Below are 24,413 nucleotides of genomic sequence, written 5' to 3'. Positions count from 1 at the left end.
GCGCGCAACAATGAAAACCCAACGCAGCCAAAAAAAAAAAAAAGAAAGGAATAGATAAATTGTAAGTGATATGAATAAAAGGTGTGACAGGAAAATTAAAACAGTCAACCTTTTAGGGTACTACTGAAAATTACTTGTAAAGAAAAAGTTTTGTTTATACAAGAAAACATTTAGGGGCTTCCCTGGTGGTGCAGTGTTAAGAATCCGCCTGCCTATGCAGGGGACACGGGTTCAAGCCCTGGTCCGGGGAGATCCCACATACAGTGGAGCAACTAAGCCCATGCGCCACAACTACTTAGCCCACACTCCAGAGCCCACGAGCCACAACTACTGAAGCCTGCGTGCCTAGAGCCTGTGCTCCACAACAAAAGAAGCCACTGCAATGAGAAGCCTGCGCACCACAATGAAGAGTAGCCCCCGCTCGCCGCAACTAGAGAAAGCCCACGTGCAGCAATGAAGACCCAACGCAGCCAAAAATAAACAAAAAATTTATAAAAAAAAAAAGAAAGAAAGCATTTAAAAATAAAACTATAGAGCTTAAAGGGAAAATGTTAGACTAATTTTGTTGCTGACTATGAATACACGTGCCATATAATCTAGATTATCTTAATTCTAATACTAAGGACATTTATCCATTGTCTTTTGTTAAATAGTCAAACAAAATTTAGTAACCAAAACACATTTTCAATAAAATTTTATATGTGTATATGTGAATAAACAATGAAACAGCACCAACGACCTCTGTACAATTTCGTCATACAGTTTCTGTGCAGGATGCTTCACCAATAAATCATTCAATTTGTTTTAAAAGCATGTGATTACAGAAAACTATTTAAACTGTTCAGCAAAAACTGGGTAACATCTTTCAAAGATACCTCAGATACTCATACCAACACAATCTATCTTCTGAATATCAACTTGAGTTGCACAGGTTAAGATGAAGACGCTTCACATAGTGCTGAAGATGTGATGCAATCAGTACTTGAACTGGCATTGCACTTCCTCAGACTCGGGCTGTCTTCATTACAAATATCTTCTATCCCTGAGAGATCAGTTATTATCAGGATGGCTCATCAGCTAAGTCACGTTGGTCAAAGTACCTGGTGAAAAAAAGAATTTACACAGCAAAGGAAACGATAAGCAAAACAAAAAACCTATGGAGTGGGAGAAAATATTTGCAAATGATACGACCAACAAGGGTTTAATTTCCAAAACATACGAACAGCTCATACAAGTCAATAACAAAAAAACAAACAACCCGATCAAAACATGAGCAGAAAACCTATATAGATATTTCTCCAAAGAATACGTACTGATGGCCAAAAGACACATGAAAAGATGCTCAACATTGTTAATTATTAGAGAAATGCAAATCACAACTACAATGTGGTATCACCTCACACCGATCAGAATAACCATCATCAAAAAGTCTACAAATAACAAATGCTGGAGAGGGTGTGGAGAAAAGGGAACCCTCCTTCAGTGTTGGTGGGAATGTAAATTGGTGCAGCCACTATGGAAAACAGTATGGAGGTTTCTTTAAAAACTAAAAATAGAATTACCATATGATCTAGCAATCCTGCTCCTGGGCACATATCCAGAGAAAACTCTAATTTGAAAAGATACACATACCCCAGTGTTCATAGCAGCACTATTTACAATAACCAAGACATGGAAGCAAGCTAAATGTCCATCAACAGATGAATGGATAAAGAAGATGTCGTGTACACACACACACACACACACACACACACACACACACACACAAATGGAATATTAGCCATAAAAAAGAATGAAATATTGCCATTCGCAGCAACATGGATGTACCTAGAAATCATCATACTAGGTGAAGTCAGACAGAGAAAGACAAATACCATATGATATCACTTATATGTGGAATCTAAAAAATGATACAGGGCTTCCCTGGTGGCGCAGTGGTTAAGAATCCACCTGCCAATGCAGGGGACACGGGTTCGAGCCCTGGTCCGGGAAGATCCCACATGACGCAGAGCAACTAAGCCCATGCGCCACAGCTACAGAGCCTGTGTTCTAGAGCCCATGAGCCACAACTACTGAAGCCTGCACACCTAGAGCCCATGCTCTGCAACAAGAGAAGCCACTTCAATGAGAAGCCTGTGCACCGCAACGAAGAGTAGTCCCCGCTCGCCGCAACTAGAGAAAAGCCCGTGCACAGCAATGAAGACCCAACGCAGCCAAAAATAATAAATAAATTAATTAATTATAAAAATAAAAAAATGATACAAATGAACTTATTTACAAAACAGAAACAGACTCACAAATATAGAAAAACAAACATAGCTACCAAAGAGGAAAGGCGGGGGAGAATAAACTAGGAGTTTGGGATTAGCAGATACCAACTACTATATACAAAACAGATAAACAAGGTCCTACTGTATAGCACTGTGAACTATATTCAATATCCTGTAATAAACTATAGGGGAAAAAAATCTGAAAAAGAATATATATATGGATAACTGAATCATGCTGTTGTACACCAGAAACTAACACAACATTGTAAATCAACTATACTCCAATTTAAAAAAATTTAATGTATACTTAAAAATATTAACTGCAGCACTACTTGTAATAGCAAAAGACCACAAACAACCCAAATATTCATCAATAAATGGACTGACTGAATGAACTAGGATACATCTACACAGTGGAAGACTATGAGGATTTTATAAAAAAAAAAAAAAAAAAAAAAAAATGAGGGAAATATCTGCACTGCTACCATGTGATTTCCAGGATCTGTTAAGTGAAGAAACAAGGTACAGGATGGAATGCTTAGTATGTTATGTTTTGTAAGCATGTGCAGAAATGCAGATATATTTATATATATTTGCTTATATTTTTTAAAAGAACACTGAATGGAAGGATAAATCAAAAATTAACAATAAAATGGATAACTACAAAAGGGAGAAAAGACACTACAGAGGATAAAGGTGGATTCTAAAATGCTCCAAAATGTACCTTGAATTATAATTTTAACTTTGGAATAATGTAAATATTTTATGAAATTATAAAAGATTAAATAAAAACAGAAAATGACCAAATGAACCTTCTCCAAACTAGGTTGGTGGCATAACCACACAGAGGAGAATAATTTCAAGTTATCTTAAACATGATGTTCTGATATCCCTAGTGAGACATACCAGTGACAAAGAGAACTGCAAAGAATTTTTTAAATGTACAGAGTGAAGTCAGAAAAACAAATATCATATATTGATGCATATATGTGGAATCTGAAAAAATTGGTATAGATGATCTTATTTACAAAGCAGAAAGAGAGACACAGACGTAGAGAACAAACGTATGGATACCAAGGGGGAAAGGGGGGTGGGATGAACTGGGAGATTGGGATTCATATATATACACTATTGACACTATGTATAAAATAGATAACTAATGAGAACCTACTGTATAGCACAGGGAACTCTACTCAGTGCTCTGTGGTGACCTAAATGGAAAGGAAATCCAAAAAAAGAGGGGATATATATATATATATATATATATATATATACACACACACACATATAGCCGATTCACTTTGCTGTACAATAGAAACTAACACAACATTGTAAAGCAACCAAGAAAAAAAAGAATTCTTAAACTGATTTCAATAGTTTTATTATCAGTAATATTGTTAGTATTATTCTGAAACTATTATGTGACTATTACAGGATAAAGCCAAAAATTATGTTAATATTATTAGAAACCAGAATTTTGAGCATAGAAGAACAGAAATAAAACATTAAATAAAAATCAAGTAGTCGGGCTTCCCTGGTGGCGCAGTGGTTCAGAGTCCGCCTGCCGATGCAGGGGACATGGGTTCGTGCCCCAGCCCAGGAAGATCCCACATGCCGTGGAGTGGCTAGGCCCATGAGCCATGGCCACTGAGCCTGTGCGTCCGGAACCTGTGCTCCGCAACAGGAGAGGTCACAACAGTGAGAGGCCCGTGTACCGCAAAAAAAAAAAAAATCAAGTAGTCTTAACTTAGAACTGAAATATTAATTTTAACTCATGATTTTATTTTTCTCTTTCTAAAAACTACATAACTTCCTAGCTCTGTTCAGTCTAAATGCAATGACCAAACGAATAACAACTAGCTTCCCTAATGTCCAAATTGTGGACTCTAGACACCATTTTCTACTTTAAAACAGGAACCAGCACTCCCAGGAGAAAAGAAAAGACTGATTCCAGATCTGGAGCCAAGTGTCCAAGATACATCTGAGTTATTTTGGCATACTAGAAAGGAAGAAAGCCGTAAAATAAAAAAGACTACTAAGGTTATATAACAAAAAGCATAGGAATTGATCTGAGGGGCTCCCACTGTCCAAAGATGGAACAATTTGAGCATCAAAAAGAATATTGACTGCAATATCCCTTTACCTGAATGCGATGGTCAACTTTATCACCACTAAAAGTGGGACAACTAGACATTATATGCTTCCTGATGTGACACAATAGCACACATACAGTCTTGTCAAACAAACAAACCATACACATTACATATAATCAAGCCTCTAGACCTACCTACCAGTATGGAGGATAGATGAACCATTAAATACCATCATGAAGTTAGCTGTCAAAACCAAAATGTGGGAAATTTTACAAGTCAAAGGACCCGGTTTCTTCAACAAGAAAATGGCAAGAAAAACCCAAGAGGTTGATGGGGATACTTAAGAGACATATTAGACAAATGTAATGAGTGCATTGCACTTGGATCCTGATTTGAACAATTCGAATGTAAAAAGACATTCTTGGGACAATTAGGGAACATGAAACATGGACTGGACATCAGACGATACTATGGAGTTATTCTGAAATTTATTAGTTATTCAATAAATTTGTGATACAAATACTACAGTCATGTGTTTTAAAAGCCCTTATCAGTTAGATACACTAAAACAGGAAAAATGACATGTCCGAGATTTGTTTAAAATACAATCACAAAACAGTTGAAACTGGGTTATGGATTTATCTTGGGGGTTTATTCTACAACATTTTTATGGTTTAAACAACTCCATAATAAGAAGCTTTAAAAAATAATTACCATTGGTAAAACAATTAAGGCAGCTAACAGTTACTGGATCCTTTTTGAATGAGATCCCACTCACATAACGAGGTATTTCTATGAATTAGCAGTTCTTGCCTTAAAGATACCCAAACAAACAAAACCAACAGTAAAAAACCCTCTTGGGTTTTCTGTCATAACAATGACAGATACTTACATTGAAGCTGTTACTGCAAAGAGTCGAGGCCTATGTTATCTTTTTTCCAAGCTTGCTATAACCTTCTATAAGTTTTCCTAAGTGAAGTCTATAGAACTGTCCTAGAACTTTTCTGTCCTACAACTTTTTTCCATTTTTACCTAACTTTCTGAGGGGAAAAAAAAAAAAATCATGACCCAATACACTTGGACATTTCTTCTCTCATAATTGTATATTATAAAATATCAGTCAGATGATATATTTAAGTTTCTGGTTCCATTAAGTACTAGCTTACTGAACCATCAATTATCGATACTTAATCTTTATGAACTGGTGTCCCATCTGTAAAGGAAAAAAAACCCTGAGTTGTTTTAAGAATTAGAGATACAGTATATTTGCGCCTAGGGCATCCTCTCATTTAATCCTTACTACCAACAGGTGAGGTAGGTATTAATTTTGTTTGTGATCAGCATAGTTAAGGGCTTAGTTCTGGAGTTTGGATCTTAGCTCTGCCAATTACTAGCTCTGTGATGGTAAGAAAGTAATTTAACCTCCCTCTGCCATGGTTTCCTCATCTGTAAACTGATAATAGTACCTACCTTCTAAGGATTAAATGAGTTCCTATTTTGAAGCACTAAGAAAAATGCCTGGCACAAACTGCCAAGTAAGTGTTATTTATCATCATTAGCATAATTACTGTAGATAAAGAAATTATATGCTGAAAAGCAGTTCTAAGGGGGAAGTTTATAGCAATACAAGCCCACCTTAAGAAGCAGGAAATATCTCGAATAAACAACCTAACCTTGCACCTCAAGCAATTAGAGAAAGAAGAACAAAAAAACCCCAAAGCTAGCAGAAGGAAAGAAATCATAAAAATCAGATCAGAAATAAATGAAAAAGAAATGAAGGAAACAATAGCAAAGATCAATAAAACTAAAAGCTGGTTCTTTGAGAGGATAAACAAAATAGATAAACCACTAGCCAGACTCATCAAGAAAAAAAGGGAGAAGACTCAAATCAACAGAATTAGAAATGAAAAAGGAGAAGTAACAACTGACACTGCAGAAATACAAAAGATCATCAGAGATTACTACAAGCAACTCTATGCCAATAAAATGGACAATCTGGAAGAAATGGACAAATTCTTAGAAATGCACAACCTGCCAAGACTGAATCAGGAAGAAATAGAAAATATGAACAGACCAATCACAAGCACTGAAATTGAAACTGTGATTAAAAATCTTCCAACAAACAAAAGCCCAGGACCAGATGGCTTCACAGGTGAATTCTATCAAACGTTTAGAGAAGGGCTAACACCTGTCCTTCTCAAACTCTTCCAAAATATAGCAGAGGGAGGAACACTCCCAAATTCCTTCTACGAGGCCACCATCACCTTGATACCAAAACCAGACAAGGATGTCACAAAGAAAGAAAACTACAGGCCAATATCACTGATGAACATAGATGCAAAAATCCTCAACAAAATACTAGCAAACAGAATCCAATAGCACATTAAAAGGATCATACACCATGATCAACTGGGGTTTATCCCAGGAATGCAAGGATTCTTCAATATACGCAGATCTATCAATGTGATAAACCATATTAACAAATTGAAGGAGAAAAACCATATGATCATCTCAATAGATGCAGAGAAAGCTTTCGACAAAATTCAACACCCATTTATGATAAAAACCCTGCAGAAAGTAGGCATAGAGGGAACTTTACTCACCATAATAAAGGCCATATATGATAAGCCCACAGCCAACATCATCCTCAATGGTGAAAAACTGAAAGCATTTCCACTAAGATCAGGAACAAGACAAGGTTGCCCACTCTCACCACTCTTATTCAACATAGTTTTGGAAGTTTTAGCCACAGCAATCAGAGAAGAAAAGGAAATAAAAGGAATCCAAATCGGAAAAGAAGAAGTAAAGCTGTCACTGTTTGCAGATGACATGATACTATACATAGAGAATCCTAAAGATGCTACCAGAAAACTACTAGAGCTAATCAATGAATTTGGTAAACTAGTAGAATACAAAATTAATGCACAGAAATCTCTGGCATTCCTATATACTAATGATGAAAACTCTGAACGTGAAATCGAGAAAACACTCCCATTTACCACTGCAACAAAAAGAATAAAATATCTAGGAATACACCTACCTAAGGAGACAAAAGACCTGTATGCAGAAAATTATGAGATAGTGATGAAAGAAATTAAAGATGATACAAATAGATGGAGAGATATACCATGTTCTTGGGTTGGAAGAATCAACATTGTGAAAATGACTCTACTACCCAAAGCAATCTACAGATTCAATGCAATCCCTATCAGACTACCACTGGCATTTTTCACAGAACTAGAACAAAAAATTTCGCAATTTGTATGGAAACACAAAAGACCCCGAATAGCCAAAGCAATCTTAAGAACGAAAAACGGAGCTGGAGGAATCAGGCTCCCTGACTTCAGACTATACTACAAAGCTACAATAATCAAGACAGTATGGTACTGGCACAAAAACAGAAAGATAGATCAATGGAACAGGATAGAAAGCCCAGAGATAAACCCACGCACATATGGTCACCTTATCTTTGATAAAGGAGGCAGGAATGTACAGTGGAGAAAGGACAGCCTCTGCAATAAGTGGTGCTGGGAAAACTGGACAGGTACACGTAAAAGTATGAGATTAGATCACTCCCTAACACCATACACAAAAATAAGCTCAAAATGGATTAAAGACCTAAATGTAAGGCCAGAAACTATCAAACTCTTAGAGGAAAACATAGGCAGAACACTCTATGACATAAATCACAGCAAGATCCTTTCTGACCCACCTCCTAGAGAAATGGAAATAAAAACAAAAATAAACAAATGGGATCTAATGAAACTTCAAAGCTTTTGCACAGCAAAGGAAACCATAAGCAAGACCAAAAGACAACCCTCAGAATGGGAGAAAATATTTGCAAATGAAGCAACTGACAAAGGATTAATCTCCAAAATTTACAAGCAGCTCATGCAGCTCAATAACAAAAAAACAAACAACCCAATCCAAAAATGGGCAGAAGACCTAAATAGACATTTCTCCAAAGAAGATATACAGACTGCCAACAAACACATGAAAGAATGCTCAACATCATTAATCATTAGAGAAATGCAAATCGAAACTACAATGAGATATCATCTCACACCAGTCAGAATGGCCATCATCAAAAAATCTAGAAACAATAAATGCTGGAGAGGGTGTGGAGAAAAGGGAACACTTGCACTGCTGGTGGGAATGTGAATTGTTACAGCCACTATGGAGAACAGTATGGAGGTTCCTTAAAAAACTACAAATAGAACTACCATATGACCCAGCAATCCCACTACTGGGCATTTACCCTGAGAAAACCAAAATTCAGAAAGAGTCATGTACCAAAATGTTCATTGCAGCTGTATTTACAATAGCCCGGAGATGGAAAAAACCTAAGTGCCCATCATCAGATGAATGGATAAAGAAGATGTGGCACATATATACAATGGAATATTACTCAGCCATAAAAAGAAACGAAATTGAGCTATTTGTAATGAGGTGGGTAGACCTACAGTCTGTCATACAGAGTGAAGTAAGTCAGAAAGAAAAAGACAAATACCGTATGCTAACACATATATATGGAATCTAAGAAAAAAAAATGTCATGAAGAACCTAGGGGTAAGACAGGAATAAAGACACAGACCTACTGGAGAACGGACTTGAGGATATGGGGAGGGGGAAGGGTGAGCTGTGACAGGGCGAGAGAAAGTCATGGACAAACTAACACTATACACTAACAAGTGTAAGGTAGATAGCTAGTGGGAAGCAGCCGCATGGCACAGGGATATCGGCTCAGTGCTTTGTGACCGCCTGGAGGGGTGGGATAGGGAGGGTGGGAGGGAGGGAGATGCAAGAGGGAAGAGATATGTGAACATATGTATATGTATAACTGATTCACTTTGTTATAAAGCAGAAACTAACACACCATTGTAAAGCAATTACACCCCAATAAAGACGTTTAAAAAAAAAAAAAGAAAGAAATTACATGCTGAATGTGTGTACACTCTAAAAAAAGTATCTTGTCTGGGGGAGGGAAAAATGAACACAGGATTACTTACCCTCCCAATATTAAAAATACTATAAAGCTTTGAAAAGTTATTGGCATTGGAATAAAAACACTGACCAATGAAGAAAAATATAAAGTCCAGAAAGAGACCTAATATAAATATGTGTGTGTATATATACACACACACACAAGAATTTAGAATATGAAGACATTTTCAAATAAATTCCAAGTGAAATTTTAATGTAAGCAATAAAATCAAATGTATACTAAATAAAAACATGCCCTGACTGAAAATGAACAAAGGACAGTAGCAATTAAAAAAAACTGCAATAAAACATATTCTACCCTTACTGATAATCATACAAAAGCAAATAAAAATAATTTGTATCTTTTTATTATCAGAATGGAAATATTTATATTAACTGAAAACACCTAGTGCTGAATAGGAAACAGGCACTCTCATTGACACTTTAGTGGGAACAGAGTGGTATGATCTTTCTGGAAGGCAAACTGGCAATAAATATATCGGTTTTAGAAATACATGCAAGCCCTTGGGACTTCCCTGGTGGCACAGTGGTTAAGAATCTGCCTGCCAATGCAGGGCACACGGGTTCGAGCTCTGGTCTTGGAGGATCCCACATGTGGTGGAGCAACTAGGCCCATGTGCCACAACTACTGAGCCTGCGCTCTAGAGCCCGCAAGCGACAACAACTGAGCCCGTGTGCCGCAACTACTGAAGCCCGTGCGCCTAGAGCCCATGCTCCACAACAAAGAGTAGCCCCCCCCTTGCCGCAACTAGAGAAAGCCCTCGCGCAGCAATGAAGACCCAACACAGCCAAAAATAAATAAATAAATAAAAATTAAAAAAAAAAAAAAGAAGTACATGCAAGCCCTTTAACTTATTTCTAGGAATTTATCCTTTGGAAAATATAGAGCTGTATGTACAAGGATCTTCAATGCAGCATTATTTATAGAAAAAAACTAGAAATAAAGGGAATTGTGATAACACAATACTGTTTCCTTATACCTCAACTTCCTCATTGTAAAATGGAAACAATACTCTCTACCACCATTAATAATGCTATCATAAAGCAAGAAGCCAAGGATTACTTACCTGCTAACCAAGCAGATTAACAAATTCAAAGCAGGAACCCTCTCATCATCTTTGCTGTCCTACAAAAAAGAAAAAGAAAAAGTTTAAAATGTAGTCTGTTATCCCTTAATATTTTTGAAACAAGTTTCAAGATGGAAAACATGAGCATTTTATTAGAGGATAGAAATAATCACAGGGAAATAGAAAATGTCAAAGAAAAAGGAGAAACTGTAGAGTTAATGATTCCTTGGGAAACATCTAAGATCATCTTTTAAAGAAAGGTCCTGAATAGGTCCTGAAAAGAAATAAGAGTTGAGGGCTCTAAGGAGGGTAACTTGGGAGAGATCTTCTTCCTGGTTCCAAGTAAAGGAGCAAAAAAACCCTGTGTCCTAACTGGGCACGAAGGGAAAAAAATTACATAAAAATACTTCAAAGAAAATATTCCAGAACAGAGTTCTCAATTACGATGGAAGTAGTTTGTGAACTATACATTTTATAAAGTTCACTTTAAATATCTGTTAAAATGACAGACCTAAGACACATGGAAGGTAGTCTTACAGAGTATGAAATTTATTTTTATACATTTCAAGGAATAGTCACAATAACTCACTGAGTAATGTTATAACAGACATGTCATACATTATTCAAACTTGGGACACACTTCAATGATGTCAGCATATTCAATTCCTTTATGTGCCAAGAACTTAACAATATGAATAAGACATACTTCCTGCTGATAGCACAGAAGAGGAAATATTCATATCAGCTTTAATTAAAGGAAAAATATGTTAAGTGTCATAAAAAAGATACAAAGCATACTGGAAAAACAGATCATTGAAGAGATTATTTTTAATTGTGAGGATTAGGGAAAGTATCACAGAAAGTGATAGGATATGAGCCAGGCTGTGAAAAGTAAATGGTATATAGATGCAGATTAGAAGAGAGTGAAAAGGCACTTCTGGAGAGGGAGTAAAGTCTAGGAACACAGCTTAGGGAATATTTAATGAGTGACAAGTACATTTTGCTCAGAGTACAGGCCATATAAGTTAGTTTGTGCCATATCATGGATATTTAATGAAAATATTTTGGAGTAGTCAATGAACAAGTATACATTTTGTGGAGGAGTAAAAAGGAATAAAAAAAATCAGAAGTGGACTTAGTCTGGCATCAAATTAATTTATATTGTAATGCTGCAGGTATGAGTTAGAGGAAGGGTCTGATTGGAGAAATTCAAAACAATTATTATGCCAGACTGTTAGTTGACCACTCTGGCTTCTTGACTCCCCTTATTATTTAGCAAATGAATCTCATTTTTAGCTGGGCACACTGTCACCCAACTAAAGTAAACATTTCCCATAGTTCCTTATGGCCATGTGACTAAATTCTGGCCAATGAGCTATTTTGGCCAGATGTGTTTGTAGAACCTCTGGGAAGGCTCTTTGGAGGGGATGACCTTCTTCTCTTCTTTCCAGCTTCCTATAGTGAAATAAAATGGCTGAAGCTCCAGCAGCCATCCTGGATTATGAGGTGAGCTTGAGGATGGAAGCCACATGTGGCAGAACTCAAAGGCCTGGGGCGCTGCCACCTTAGATCTAATCTGCCTACCTTCAGACTCCCTTTGTCTGAGAAAAGCACTTACATTTTATTTAAGCTACTGTTATTTTGGACTCTTCTATTATGTAACTAAATCTAATCCTGACTAATCAAATATTCCATGTTTTCCTGTTTCATTGAAATCGTTCTTTACCACCACATAAATTGGTGAGTGCTTCTGATTTGAAATATTAAGTTTGAACTTACCACTAAAAGCCTCACTTCAGAGCACCTTCTTGCAAGCTGCCGAATCAGTGAATGAGCCTCCGGTAATAAAGGTTTTTCAAGACAAGCCAATAAAGCATAAAGCCATCTTCCCTATATAGAATTTTAAAAAGTAATAAGTAAGCAAACTGCACCATAAATTTAACTTATAATCACTGAATTGTACCTCAGAAAGGTCATATCAAATTATGTTTCCACCAGCAGTATATATGACTGAGTTTATTCTGAGCAACACATCACTTTAGGGGAAACCTGAAGAATATTAGAACAAAGTTTAAATAGCAATTTGTGTAACACACTAAGTTAGCTCCTCAAGCAACCCTAAATCAATAAGACTTTTTCTTAAACAAGAAGATTCACACCTGGGGGTGGGTGGGATAAATTGGAAGATTGGGATTGACATATATATATATATATATATATATATATATATATATATATATATATATATATATACTATTGATACTATGTATAAAACAGATAATGAGAACCTACTGTATAGCACAGGGAACTCTACTCAATGCTCTGTGGTGACGTAAATGGGAAGGAAATCCAAAAAACTAACACAATATTGTAAAGCAACTATACTCCAATAAAAATTAATAAAAAAATAAAATAACATTAAAAAAAAGATTCACATCCAGGTTTCTTTTATAAAGAGTGAGTGGGACTCTCTTCTACACGAAAAAAGCTGGTATACATTTAAACTTGACTTAAACTTTCTGGGATAAATTTACAATATAAAGCTGGCATTCAGGTATTCAAATGGCCTCTACACTTAGAAGGTGCTTAAATCTCTACTGATTGTCTAAGATGTATCTATACCTAAAGATTCCTTTTCTCAAAGTCAGTGAGCACACTGTGACAATACTAAAAAATAAAAGCAAAACTAAATAGCTGAAAACCTTCTTTAATAACATCACACTTAGTTGGCAAAATAAGGTGGTATTTCTCAAAAAATATTAGACAAGTAATCCCAAGAAATAATTAAAAGGTCCCTTTTTCTTTTTGCTAGTTTATGATAAGCAAACTTCCTGTGACACAAGGTTTTTTTTTAAACATTGGTATTCTCAGTACTAGAGTTCTAATGGTATGGTTACTTAGAGGAATTGAACACTGTTGATTTAAAAGACAGATTACTCAAAATAAAACTCAAAGGATTAATCAGATTAAAATTTAGTAAATCAGCTATCACTGGTTCAGAAACACTTTAATGGTTCCTCTGGCAAATACAGCCACACTTTTCGGTAATACATTTTCATTAAATTAACAGGAAAAGCCAAAATTATCACCTCTTGAGTGGGTAATCTTTAAAAGCTAAAAAAAGAAAGTTCCAAAAATCTTACAATAGAGTTAAAAAAATAAAGACTAAAGGAAGAGAAGGAAAATACGTCAGATAAATAATACTGCTAAAAGGTCGCCGCTATCAGACAGGAAGAACTGATATAGAATTTAAAGCTCAATATCTAGATTCCAATGAAAAAGTAGCCTAAGAATATGAGCCAAGTTATCTATTGAAGATGTAGCTAATATATAAACCCATGGAAAAAGTTTTGCTTCACTGATAACGAAAGAAACATAAATTATATTTACTTTGAAGTACTACTATATATTTACTAAATTTGAAAAACCAAAACAAATTATAAAGTGATAGCTTGAACCATATGGAATTGTTGAAAATCAAATGTTTTTAACCTACAAAAAGGGCAATTTCATAAGGTTCAACTTAAAGTAGGGTTGTAGGGAAGAGAAATTTAAGAATCCATTGCTGATGTCATTATATACGGGTTCAATTCTTCTGTAAAGCAAGCAGGATGTAACAAAAGCTTACAAAACCTTGATCCAATAATTCTATTCTAGAAATATCCTGAGAAATAATAAAAAAGAAAATCAGTACAAATGTTTATAATTTAGTCATGATTGTAAAATATAAGGAAGAATCCAAATGGTCAATAATGAGAATCAAAGTAAACCACGGACATTTAGACAACGGCAATTATGTGAATTACATTATCATATAGAAATATATATGTGAAATGTGAGCTAAAAAAACAGAATATATACATTAGTAACAACTATGTAAAAGACATGTCTGACCACTCAATCGAAACAGTGATTTAAGCATGGATTTTTTTCCCCTTCAAAATTATATGTTATATGGTAGAGATTTAAAAGAATGAAAATATAAAAATAAAAAATGAAAATCCAGTGATAAAGAATATAATCATTACACTTATGGAAGAGACTTATTTAAGCCACCTGGCTGAATAGCAGGCTGGGAAACTTATACACTGTACTGTAATGTTGCTTTATCTGTCTCTCCCAGCAGACTATAAGCTTCTGGAGGGCAAATATATCATCTATTTTGACAGGAAGTTTTGGAGCCTCAGATACACTATTTTGCAAATATCCTCAATTGTGAAAAATATTTGTTTTTTAAATTATAACTCCAAAGGATAATAAAATTTCTTATTAGAGGATTAAGTGGGTAATTCATTTATATAATGTCTACCAAATTTACCCAATTTTGAAGGTGAAAAGTAAGCTGTGAGTGTAAAGCAATAAAATAGAGGGGTAATACAGCACAGTTGTTGAGAGTATAGCCTGACTGCCAGGGCATGAGTCTCAGTTCTGCCAGCTGACCTCAAGCAAGTTACTGAATTCCCATGTGCTCCAGTTTCCTCATCTGTAAAATGGAAGTAACAGCTCATAGGTTATCAAAGGATTCAAGGAGTTATTATATATAAAATCCTTAGAACAATGCCTGGCACATATATTTGCCATTATTGGTATTTCTGATATGCTTTTTTTTTTTTAAACATCTTTATTGGGGTATAATTGTTTTACAATGGTGTGTTAGTTTCTGCTTTATAACAAAGTGAATCAGTTATACATATACATATGTTCCCATATGTCTTCCCTCTTGCGTCTCCCTCCCTCCCACTCTCCCTATCCCACCCCTCCAGGCTGTCACAAAGCACCGAGCTAATATCCCTGTGCCTTTCTGATATGCTTTTGTGAACTGGATTTCAAAGCCATTTTAGAAAATGCATTTCAAAGTTCTTTAGGTCAGTGCTATTTGAAATGGGGTCTGCAGACTGGCCAGTCTGTTTGTTACTGATCTGTGACAAGATAAGCAGCTTCTCCCAGGATATAAATCAACTATTTAGTTGACTTTTTTTCCCCAATGCAAGACTATCTCAATGAAGGAAGTAGTATGTTGATTTACATTCTAGTGTAATTTCCTTATTTTACTGCAAACAACCATTGCTTGCATTACACATATAGTTGTATGTATATGACATATATATAAATAATGTAAAGCCATATCTTATATATAAGTATATAAATTTTGTCTGCATTATGAAAAGAAAAAGATGCAGTATTACCAATTCTGGAGTAAAGTCTCTTTCTCCAAACCAATTACTCAGATATTCCAAGACACTAGTTACTGTTGCCTAAAAAGGAGGGGGGAAAGAGATGAAAGAACAGTATTAGTAATACAACACTAACAAGTTCAACCTGAGTTTCATTAAGTTCAGTTAGAAAGCAACTCGTATGTTTAAAATGGCCTCATTCTTTAGGCTTCCAGAGAAACCTGTGACTCTATTTAGTAATTGGATTAGATGGCACACTCAGTGAGAAGAGGCTTTGTAGACAAATGTTCTTATATACTTTCAATTATCAATACCTTGGTTTAAATCCTAGGATTTAGTTTGTAACTACTAATTTAGTTCGGAACTACTTAAAAAAAAATTCCACATACTCTTAAGAAAAAACCTTTGCATAAATACCTTCAGCTTATTTTCATTAAAGCAGAGTACAAATCTAAAGACTAAGTTAGCTAGAGAAAGATCAGTTTTAAGCTATATAGATAGAATTATCAAACTGTTGAAAATATTCGCGGGCCTACGCAAATATAGATGGACGCTTACAAAAATCACTCTCAACAAATTTAGTATAACTACTACAGTACCTTAGTGTAAATGATCAAGTAAGTAAAACTGTCAGCCAGTATATGATTTACAACAGAGTATGACTGTTATCTTCCAAGGGTACCCAATGCTATGTGAATGCAAAACAAAGTTTTTATTTGCTCTTTAAATGGATAACAGAGTTCCTAGTTCTGAAAGACTGAAGAACCAAAATCCATATTTCTCCCCTTTTGATCCAAGAAATTCAAATTTCATTCTTAATGAAGTGTGTAGGACGTCTGGAACTAGAAATAGCAATCTAACCTTAGTATTTATTTCAAACCCCAGAATCTAAGACTTATAACTGAAATGTATACATGTGAATAGTTTAGCACCATGATCAAGAGCATGAGTTCTGAAATTAGATCAACCTGGGATTGAATTCTAGCGTTGCCATTAAAACTTGCTGAAAAACCAACTGCAAGTAACTTAATCTCCAATTTTGTTTCCTCCTCTATTTAAAAAAGGATATTAATAATAATTTCCCATATAGGGTTGTAGTGAAGATTAAATAAGAAGTGTTAAAGAGTTTAGGACAGGGTCTTGCATACTGTAAATATTCAGCAAATGTATTCAAATACCTTAACAAACATTGCAAACAAAAGAATGCATAAATTCTTATTAGATTTTACCTGATTCATTCTGCTAACAATACTAAGCAAGGGAGGAAAACCAATCTGAAAGAAAAATGAGACTGAAATTTACTAAATGGTATTATGGAGGCAGGGGGTACATTTTTTTCAAACTGGTGAATTTCTCAACACCCTGTTTTTTAAAAACAAAAAATAGATAAAAGTAAATTCTTTCATTGTCCATTACAATAAAACATTCCATGAACTATTATGTTGGTAATGCCCAAGAAAATAATGTCTTGATATTTGAATATGTAAATTTTAAAATAATGATTTTAGTAATTAGGATGTTAAAGCATGAAATTGAAAAAAATGATACTATGATATTAATATGTTGTACACACTTTTAAAATCTTTAGCTAAAGCTAACATTTTCAGGAATTAAGGGCACTTGAATGAGTTCTTTCAAACCTAAAATCTGCTTCAATTAAAAAGTACTTTGGAGTTTAATGTTGGGAGCCTTGATTATGAAAACAGTACTGACCTGTGAGAAATTTAAGAGGACATGCATTAAACTCTTGTGTCCTTAAATGGTTCTTTCATGTGGTATATATTTCACTTGTATGCATTTTGTAATAACAAACTAAATAAATATATATTAATTCTTTGTAAAATTGAAACATTTGGAAATGTAACATATGTTAGGGATATTATACAAAAGAACATATGTTGTATAAGAAATAGTGTTAAATTAGCTCCCTCAGAGATCTGAATCTGTTTACACTCCCACCACCATGTGTAAGAGGGCCCATTTTCCCAGCCCTTGTTAACACAGTGTGTCAAACTTTCTTTACCAGTATGTTATCTGAAAAATGCCAGCTCAGTGGAGTTACAAGCAATATTTTTATTATAAGTGAGTTTGGGAATCTTCTCATATACGAACAATTTGTATTTCCTTCTTGTGAGATGTCTCTTTATATCCATTGCCTTTTTTTTTTAAACTGGGGTCTTGGTCTTTTTTAGTGATTTTTGGAGGTTTTACATTTGCAGGATAAACTAATTTTAAATGGGAAAAACACAATGTAGCACCACATAGAAAACAATAAATACCTACTCAACAGAACAGAACAACATAGTATAGGGAGTTACCAGTAATGCAGATGTGTGCAGTGGGTTCCGTAAGAACATCTGCAAACTTGAGGGCAGGTGAATCCTGAAGGACAAGAAGCAGCTGGCCACATAATTTATGATTAAAATAAAGCCATGTGAAATTTAAATATACCCTCAGCATTTTACCTCCAGAATATGCAATTTACTAAGCATTTTTAAATACCTAATTGTGTCATATGTTTTCCTTTGTTTCCCTGACTACTCATAACTCATTGTTTGACCCACGTCTAATCATTAAAAAAAAAAAGAATCCTAACTCACAAAATTATTAAACAGCTAAAACATGCATTGTTTTAGAAACTAGGCTGCCAATTTTTAAGTCAAAAATACAATAAACTAAGAGAAAATACTGGCAAATATTTTCTGTAGAGAGCCAGAAAGTAAGTATTTTAGGCTTTGCAGGGTACACACTGTCTCAGTCACATATTATTTATTTATTTATTTTTAACAACCTTTTAAAAACATAAAAACCATTATGTTTTTATGTTTAGCTCATGACTATACAAAAAAAATCTGCAGACTCGATTTGCCCCAGGTTGTAGTTTGCTGAGTCTTTATACTAAATCATGAACCAAAATTATGACCTTTTTCTGTTTGTTTAGCCACATTATCACCTACTTGTACATAATCGATTCCAGGACTTTCACTTGCAGCTGGTCCAACAGCCCCTTCAGCATATAACCTCTCACCCAGACAAAATTTTTTCCAGCCTTCTTCATCTTCAGATTTTGGCTAAAAGAAAAGAAAAAAGAACTTACTTACTCCTATGTATATTTTTTTTATACTGAGCAGTGAAAAAAGAAGTGAGGATTCCTCCATATTCCCACCACCTCAACACAAAGATATAGTGCCTGTTATGGAGTGAACCGTGTGCCCCCAAAATCTGTATGTTGAAGCCCTAACCTCCAGAATGGGATTATTAGGAGACTGGGCCTTTATAGCAGAGATTAAGTTAAAATGAGGTGGTTAGGGTGGGTCCGAAGCCAATCTGGCCAGCATCCCTGTAAGAAGAGGAAGTCTGCACACAGAGACATCAGGGATGGGCATGCATACAGAAGACCACGTGAGGGCACAGCAAGGAGACGGCCACCTGCAAGCCAAAGAGAGAGGCCTTGAGAGAGACCCACTGACACCTTGATCTTAGACTTCTAGCCCACAAAGCAGTGAGAAAATAAATTACTGTTTGTTAAGCCACCCAGTCTGTGGTGTTTTGTTATGGCAGCCCTAGCAAACCAATACAGCACCCAAGTGGTCACACCATAGATGGGACATGTTTAGTTTGGATCATACCTTAATGAACACTGACAAGCAAGAATGTGTTCAAAGGAGGGCGATAAAGATGGAAATTGGTATGGAAAAAAAATACACTAAGAATGCTTATAAGAATGAAGGATGTTCATCTCGTAGAAGGAGACATAATTACATACCCCACATACTGAAAGGGCTGTCCAGTTAAAGAAGGAGTAGATTTATTCTACATTGTCAGATGAAAAAAAGTAGGACCATTCAGTTCAATATGGCTACCTTAACAGAACAATTAAAAATTCTTTTTCCTAAAAAATTTATTTATTTATTTATTTAAGTATAGTTAATTTACAATATTGTGTTAGTTTCAGGTGTACAGCAAAGTGATTCAGTTAACAGAACAATAGGTTTATCTGGGCACATCACCTTGCAAATTATTTTACATATATGTGCAGTTTTTCCCCCACCCCGAGGATAAACCACTTTCATTAGATTCTCAGAATGAATATGAGACCCCTAAAACATAAAAACCCATTGTCCTGGAATAATTCATCTTTTCCCATTACTCCACTGGTCAGAGACTGTTTCTGCTTCAGGTAGCATTGAAAATCCTAATTATTAAATATTGTGGGTGCTTAATAAATGATTGGATCAATTGATCAATCAATGTCCATATTTACATAGTTGCTATCAGAGCATGCTTTAAAAATTCATTTTATTATTTACATAATGTTTACATCTGCCATGATGAACATATGTTATTGCTATGTAATAGTCTACTGTTTTGATGGATGATCTTCATTTATTGAATCAATTATGTTCAGTCATTTCTTTCTTGACAAAATTATTTTGTCATAATGTTACTAATGAGCTTCTTTTTGAATTAGTAAGTATGTACCCAAAAGTCCTTAGACTGAGCAAGAAAAAATATTATCTACCTACCTACTGCCCTCTCCCTCTTCTTACTAGGAGGCCTCACAGCACGGTGAAAGGCTTTAGAGTCAGACAAAGTTCAGTCTGAATCTCAGTTATACCTTTTATGAGTTAAATGATCTTGGGCAAGTGATGTTAGTGTCTACCACACTTTTCCTAGAGCAGAGCTTCCAACTGGTATACAGAAGCATATAGAGAGGTTACACTGAATCTCTTAGCTTTCAGCTGGTAGTTTAGGCTATGGGAGCAGCCTCCTCCATTTATCCCAATGTGTCATCGCGTAAAAGATGTCAGGAAGCACTGCCTAGAAGAAGCTTCTAAAATCTGAAATCTATGAACCACCTGAAACGTGAGCAAAATTATATGCATAGGTACATTTTTTCCCTCTGAAAATAAATACCTTTCATTTGATTCTCAGGAAAACTATAAGACTCCCTAAAAGGTTAAAAGGACTGTCCTGGGGCTCCCCTGGTGGCGCAGTGGTTCAGAATCCACCTGCCGATGCAGGGGACACGGGTTCGTGCCCCAGTCCGGGAAGATCCCACATGCCGCAGAGCGGCTGGGCCCGTGAGCCATGGTCGCTGGGCCTGCACGTCTGGAGCCTGTGCTCCGCAACGGGAGAGGCCACAACAGTGAGAGGCCCGCGTACCACAAAAAAAAAAAAAAAAAAAGGATTGTCCTGGAACAATGTATCCACCTCTTCCCCAACACCCTTTTTTATCCAGTAGTCCACATTATAGCATATTTACTAAAAAGCTTAAAATTATATCTAGGATGATAAAGTAAGAAATACTACTTTCCAGTAAGCATGACCAGCTTTACTAAAATGTCACTCACTGATACTGGCACCATTACCTCGTGAGGAAAATCCCAATAAGCCTTTATTCAATCTTTTTGTAAATGCTGAAAATGCATTCAATTTCCTAAAAAGCAAATGTCTAGAAGAACCTTTAAAAACTTGTAAAGACCAATCCAAAGTCTCTCAAGATGCAGCTTAAAACTGTCATAAAAATAACTTGCCTTACTGACTCTATCCTTTTCAGGCTATTAAGATAATGGAACTGTTACTATTAATAATAGATGGGAGAGAATGAAAATAATATGGATTAAACAAGTGAATCTTTAAGAACTGGAAGTAAATATGGACTATATTCGTTATACACTGTACAATCTAAACAGAGAAACTTACATACCATGGTCACATTACTATCCAAGTGCTGTGATTTCCAGTGACTTCTATGTCTGTTCACACTCTAAAGGAAGATAAGGTAGACAAATGATCTTCAAAGAATGGATAACTCAAAAGAAAGCAATTGCTGCACAACATTCTAACAATTCTAAAACTTGGAAAATATGTTCAACTGTATTATGTCTAATGATTATAATAATTTGGTAATTGATTCATGAATATTCTTATCTTTATACACTAGAAACCCCAATTTTTCCAACTACAGTCTAAGAACAGAAGTAAGTCCGAGGGAGGGAGGGGTTTAATTTGATTAAATGATTAAAGTACACCTACCTGCCGAACAGTTGAAAACTGTGCCACTTGCTGCTGTTGCCACTGAAGAGTGGGGGAATATCCTTCAGGAGCAGGTTGGCATCCTGAAAGCTAGAGATCAGTTCATAAATGTTAGAATCAATGTTAGTGTTATAACTAGAATCTCATACCTCTGCAAAGTAAAAGCAGAATCAAGACGAAAAGTGAATAATAAAGCAAATAAGACGATACAAGAATGACAGTATTTTTTGCAGATGTAAAAAAGGAGGCAACTCACTTTATTATTTACATCTGAGTTTAAAACATTAGGAAAAGACTCTTATATAGTCACTTTAGTAAAAGCAATCTGGAATGGTTTATAGTTGGAGTTTCTAAGAAATCCACATGACATGAGACTCAAAGATATAATCTAGTCCTACCTTTCTACTGAATATAATAGCAAAACAGTTTGAAACAAAGAGAGATATAAACCAAATAAAGAATTTTGGTATGAGCAGAATGTACTCAAATAATTTCAGATGCTTGACTTTATAAGGGCTACTTCTACCTTCCAAAACAGCACAGAGGTCACAACTGATCACATACTGCCTTGAAATAAAACTTAATGTGGTCACTTTTTAAAAGCCAGGTATACAAGATATCATCTTCCATCAACTAAAAACTTCTGAAAAGGAATTATATGAAACGTTACAGTGTCTGAATTTAAATCTCCTGATTATAAACATCAGATAAAGGAATTACTTAGAACATAAAAGAAAAAGGAATTATCACAATTTAAAAACTGCTGCTCTCCTTCTACCTTTGGTTAAATAGCACCTCCTAAAACAGACCTTCTGTGGCTACTCTATCTAAAGTAGTTCTCCCAGTTATTTATTGGTCATTATATGTTACTTTTTTTCACAACAATGGTCGCAGTATGTAATTAATTTGTTTTTTTTTACTGTCTTCCTCAGGAGAATGTAAACTCTACAAGGGTAGGGACATTTTCTGTCTCATCCTCTGTTGTATTCCTAGTGCCTGGCACGATATTGTTGTTTAGTAAAATATGTGTTGGATAAATAAATGAATGAAAAGGTTCACAGTGGGGAAGTAGGTAGAAAAGTGTGATATTTGGGTTTCTGTTTTAAAAAAACAAAACCCAGTCCAATTCAAAACATGCAAACTACACTAAGATTAAAGATCAGCCTGATAATAATTATGAACTGGAAAAAGGTACCTTAAAAATAAATGATAGCATAAGTAACCTATTGAAAGACTCCTTTAGGATTGGATCATGTTCCTGAAGTATTATGAGCAAATCTCCACGAATGCCAGGGTTACTGAAAGCCTCTCTGGAGGCAGTAAATGCCAGCTGTCCGTTTGGGGGGAAAAGTACAACTTAGTACGGAGTAGTCAAATCTTACCTACATCGTAACTGATAACTGTCTGACACTATAGGAGAGCCTTGGTCTTTTAATTTGTGGGAGGGAAAAAAAATCCCCTGATGGGTAATAAAACTCACAGAAACATTCACACTTTGCTTCCTTTTCAACTTCTTTGGGTCAATTTGAGCTACCACAACATCTGGACAGTGAGCTGCTTCGATCCTACAAATAAGAAATAAGTACAAAAACGTGATTACTATTGTTCATGTGTAGTAAAGCAAGCGATCCACTTCTATGGTTCATTATAAAATCAGAAAAAAAGTTCAGAATTGCAATCGAGGTACTAAACAATGTATTTCTGAAATTATGTTGACTGAAAGCAAAATTTCTTATGTGGAAGAAATCTAAGAGCACCTATATTGTCACAAGTAATCAGGTTTAACAAAATTAAGCTCATAGAAACTCGCTCACGCAAAGATGTAATCAAGGAATGTTGTTCCGACAGTGGATGGGGGACGGGAACAGAGGCGGGGCTTTATCACACTTAAGGGTCGAGCGGGGCACTGGGCTCTGTGCCCAGGGGCGGAAGGACAACCAGCCCACCCGCAAAGGGTCAAATCACTCACTGGACCCGCCTTAGGTATTCTTGGGGAGTCCTCGGAGGTACGTTGGGGTCAAAACTGTCTGTCAAGTCGCAGGGCTCCACTGGCAACAGCCGGGGCATCAACTCTTCCACTGCAGACTCCGCCGGTACCCACGCCATAGTTTTCAACGCGGCCTGTCCCACCCAGCGCATGCGCCAGGTCTGGGTCACAGCGCAGGCGCACATGTTGTCACCTTTGGCGCGGAGTTGAGCAAGAGGCTGGGCTTGGGGGCGTAACTGCGCATGAGCGAACCTGCTGATTGTCGTAAGGTTAAGGCTCCGGTGGAGTAATCAAGACCGCGAGGCTGGTTCCTAGTAAAAGTAGTTCGGAAGTTTTTCTGGGTATTACGCTCTATACTCTTCTAAGACTGAGGGTTATTAACTTTTATGCATCCCTAGTAGTGAGGGAACTTTAAATGTTTTTTAAATTAATGACCAGGTTACTGTGATTATCATTTATTGAGCTCTAAATTCTTAAACCGCTGGTAGACGCATCACATGCATTTCCTCATTTAAGTTTTACAACCTTTTGACGTAAGTGGTATTATCCAGGTTTTGTAGGGGAGGAAATCGACCGAAAGAGGGGTTAAGTACTACAATCGTAACTTTCTCCGAAAAAGGAAAACCAATTCCAACCCAGATTTATCTGACGCCAAATGAATGTAAAATTAATTTCCCAGAGGAATTTCTTGTGCTTGGCTGCGCCAAAGATCACTTTATATTTATCTGAAGTGAATATTACTTTTATTCACTTTTTCAGAATATCTCTTTCCTTAGATA

General features: G+C 35.8%; 1 protein-coding gene across 2 annotated transcripts; it reads right to left on the bottom strand.

The window, feature by feature from the left end:
* Window positions 1-681: 681 nt before the first annotated feature.
* On the bottom strand, window positions 682-23,846 carry GEMIN2 (gem nuclear organelle associated protein 2). Of its 2 annotated transcripts, none has more exons than XM_029239609.1 (10): window positions 23,617-23,846; window positions 23,128-23,212; window positions 21,648-21,737; window positions 21,319-21,378; window positions 18,566-18,679; window positions 16,838-16,882; window positions 15,621-15,689; window positions 12,214-12,324; window positions 10,435-10,493; window positions 682-1,100 (listed from the first exon to the last, which is right to left on the bottom strand). In XM_029239609.1, the coding sequence occupies exons 1-10, from the start codon at window positions 23,817-23,819 to the stop codon at window positions 1,061-1,063; spliced, it is 876 nt and encodes a 291-aa protein (XP_029095442.1). In that variant the 5' UTR covers window positions 23,820-23,846; the 3' UTR covers window positions 682-1,060. The 2 variants fall into 2 exon arrangements, with proteins under 2 accessions (XP_029095442.1, XP_029095443.1); XM_029239610.1 differs by having other exon boundaries at window positions 23,626-23,783.
* Between the last annotated feature and the right edge of the window lie 567 nt (window positions 23,847-24,413).

Source organism: Monodon monoceros, unplaced genomic scaffold (genome assembly GCF_005190385.1).
Source record: "Monodon monoceros isolate NGI ecotype Baffin Bay Population unplaced genomic scaffold, NGI_Narwhal_1 Super_Scaffold_21, whole genome shotgun sequence".
NCBI classification, from domain to species: domain Eukaryota; kingdom Metazoa; phylum Chordata; class Mammalia; order Artiodactyla; family Monodontidae; genus Monodon; species Monodon monoceros.
This window is presented reverse-complemented; position numbering and strand designations above follow the sequence as displayed.

Coding starts and splice junctions, on each gene's coding strand:
- GEMIN2 (XM_029239609.1), bottom strand. CDS start 23,819: ATGTGCGCCTGCGCTGTGACCCAGACCTGGCGCATGCGCTGGGTGGGA. Junction 21,738..23,127: donor AGCAAAGTGTGAATGTTTCT/GTGAGTTTTATT, acceptor ACTGATCTCTAG/CTTTCAGGATGCCAACCTGC. Junction 1,101..10,434: donor TTAATCTGCTTGGTTAGCAG/GTAAGTAATCCT, acceptor TTTTTTCACCAG/GTACTTTGACCAACGTGACT.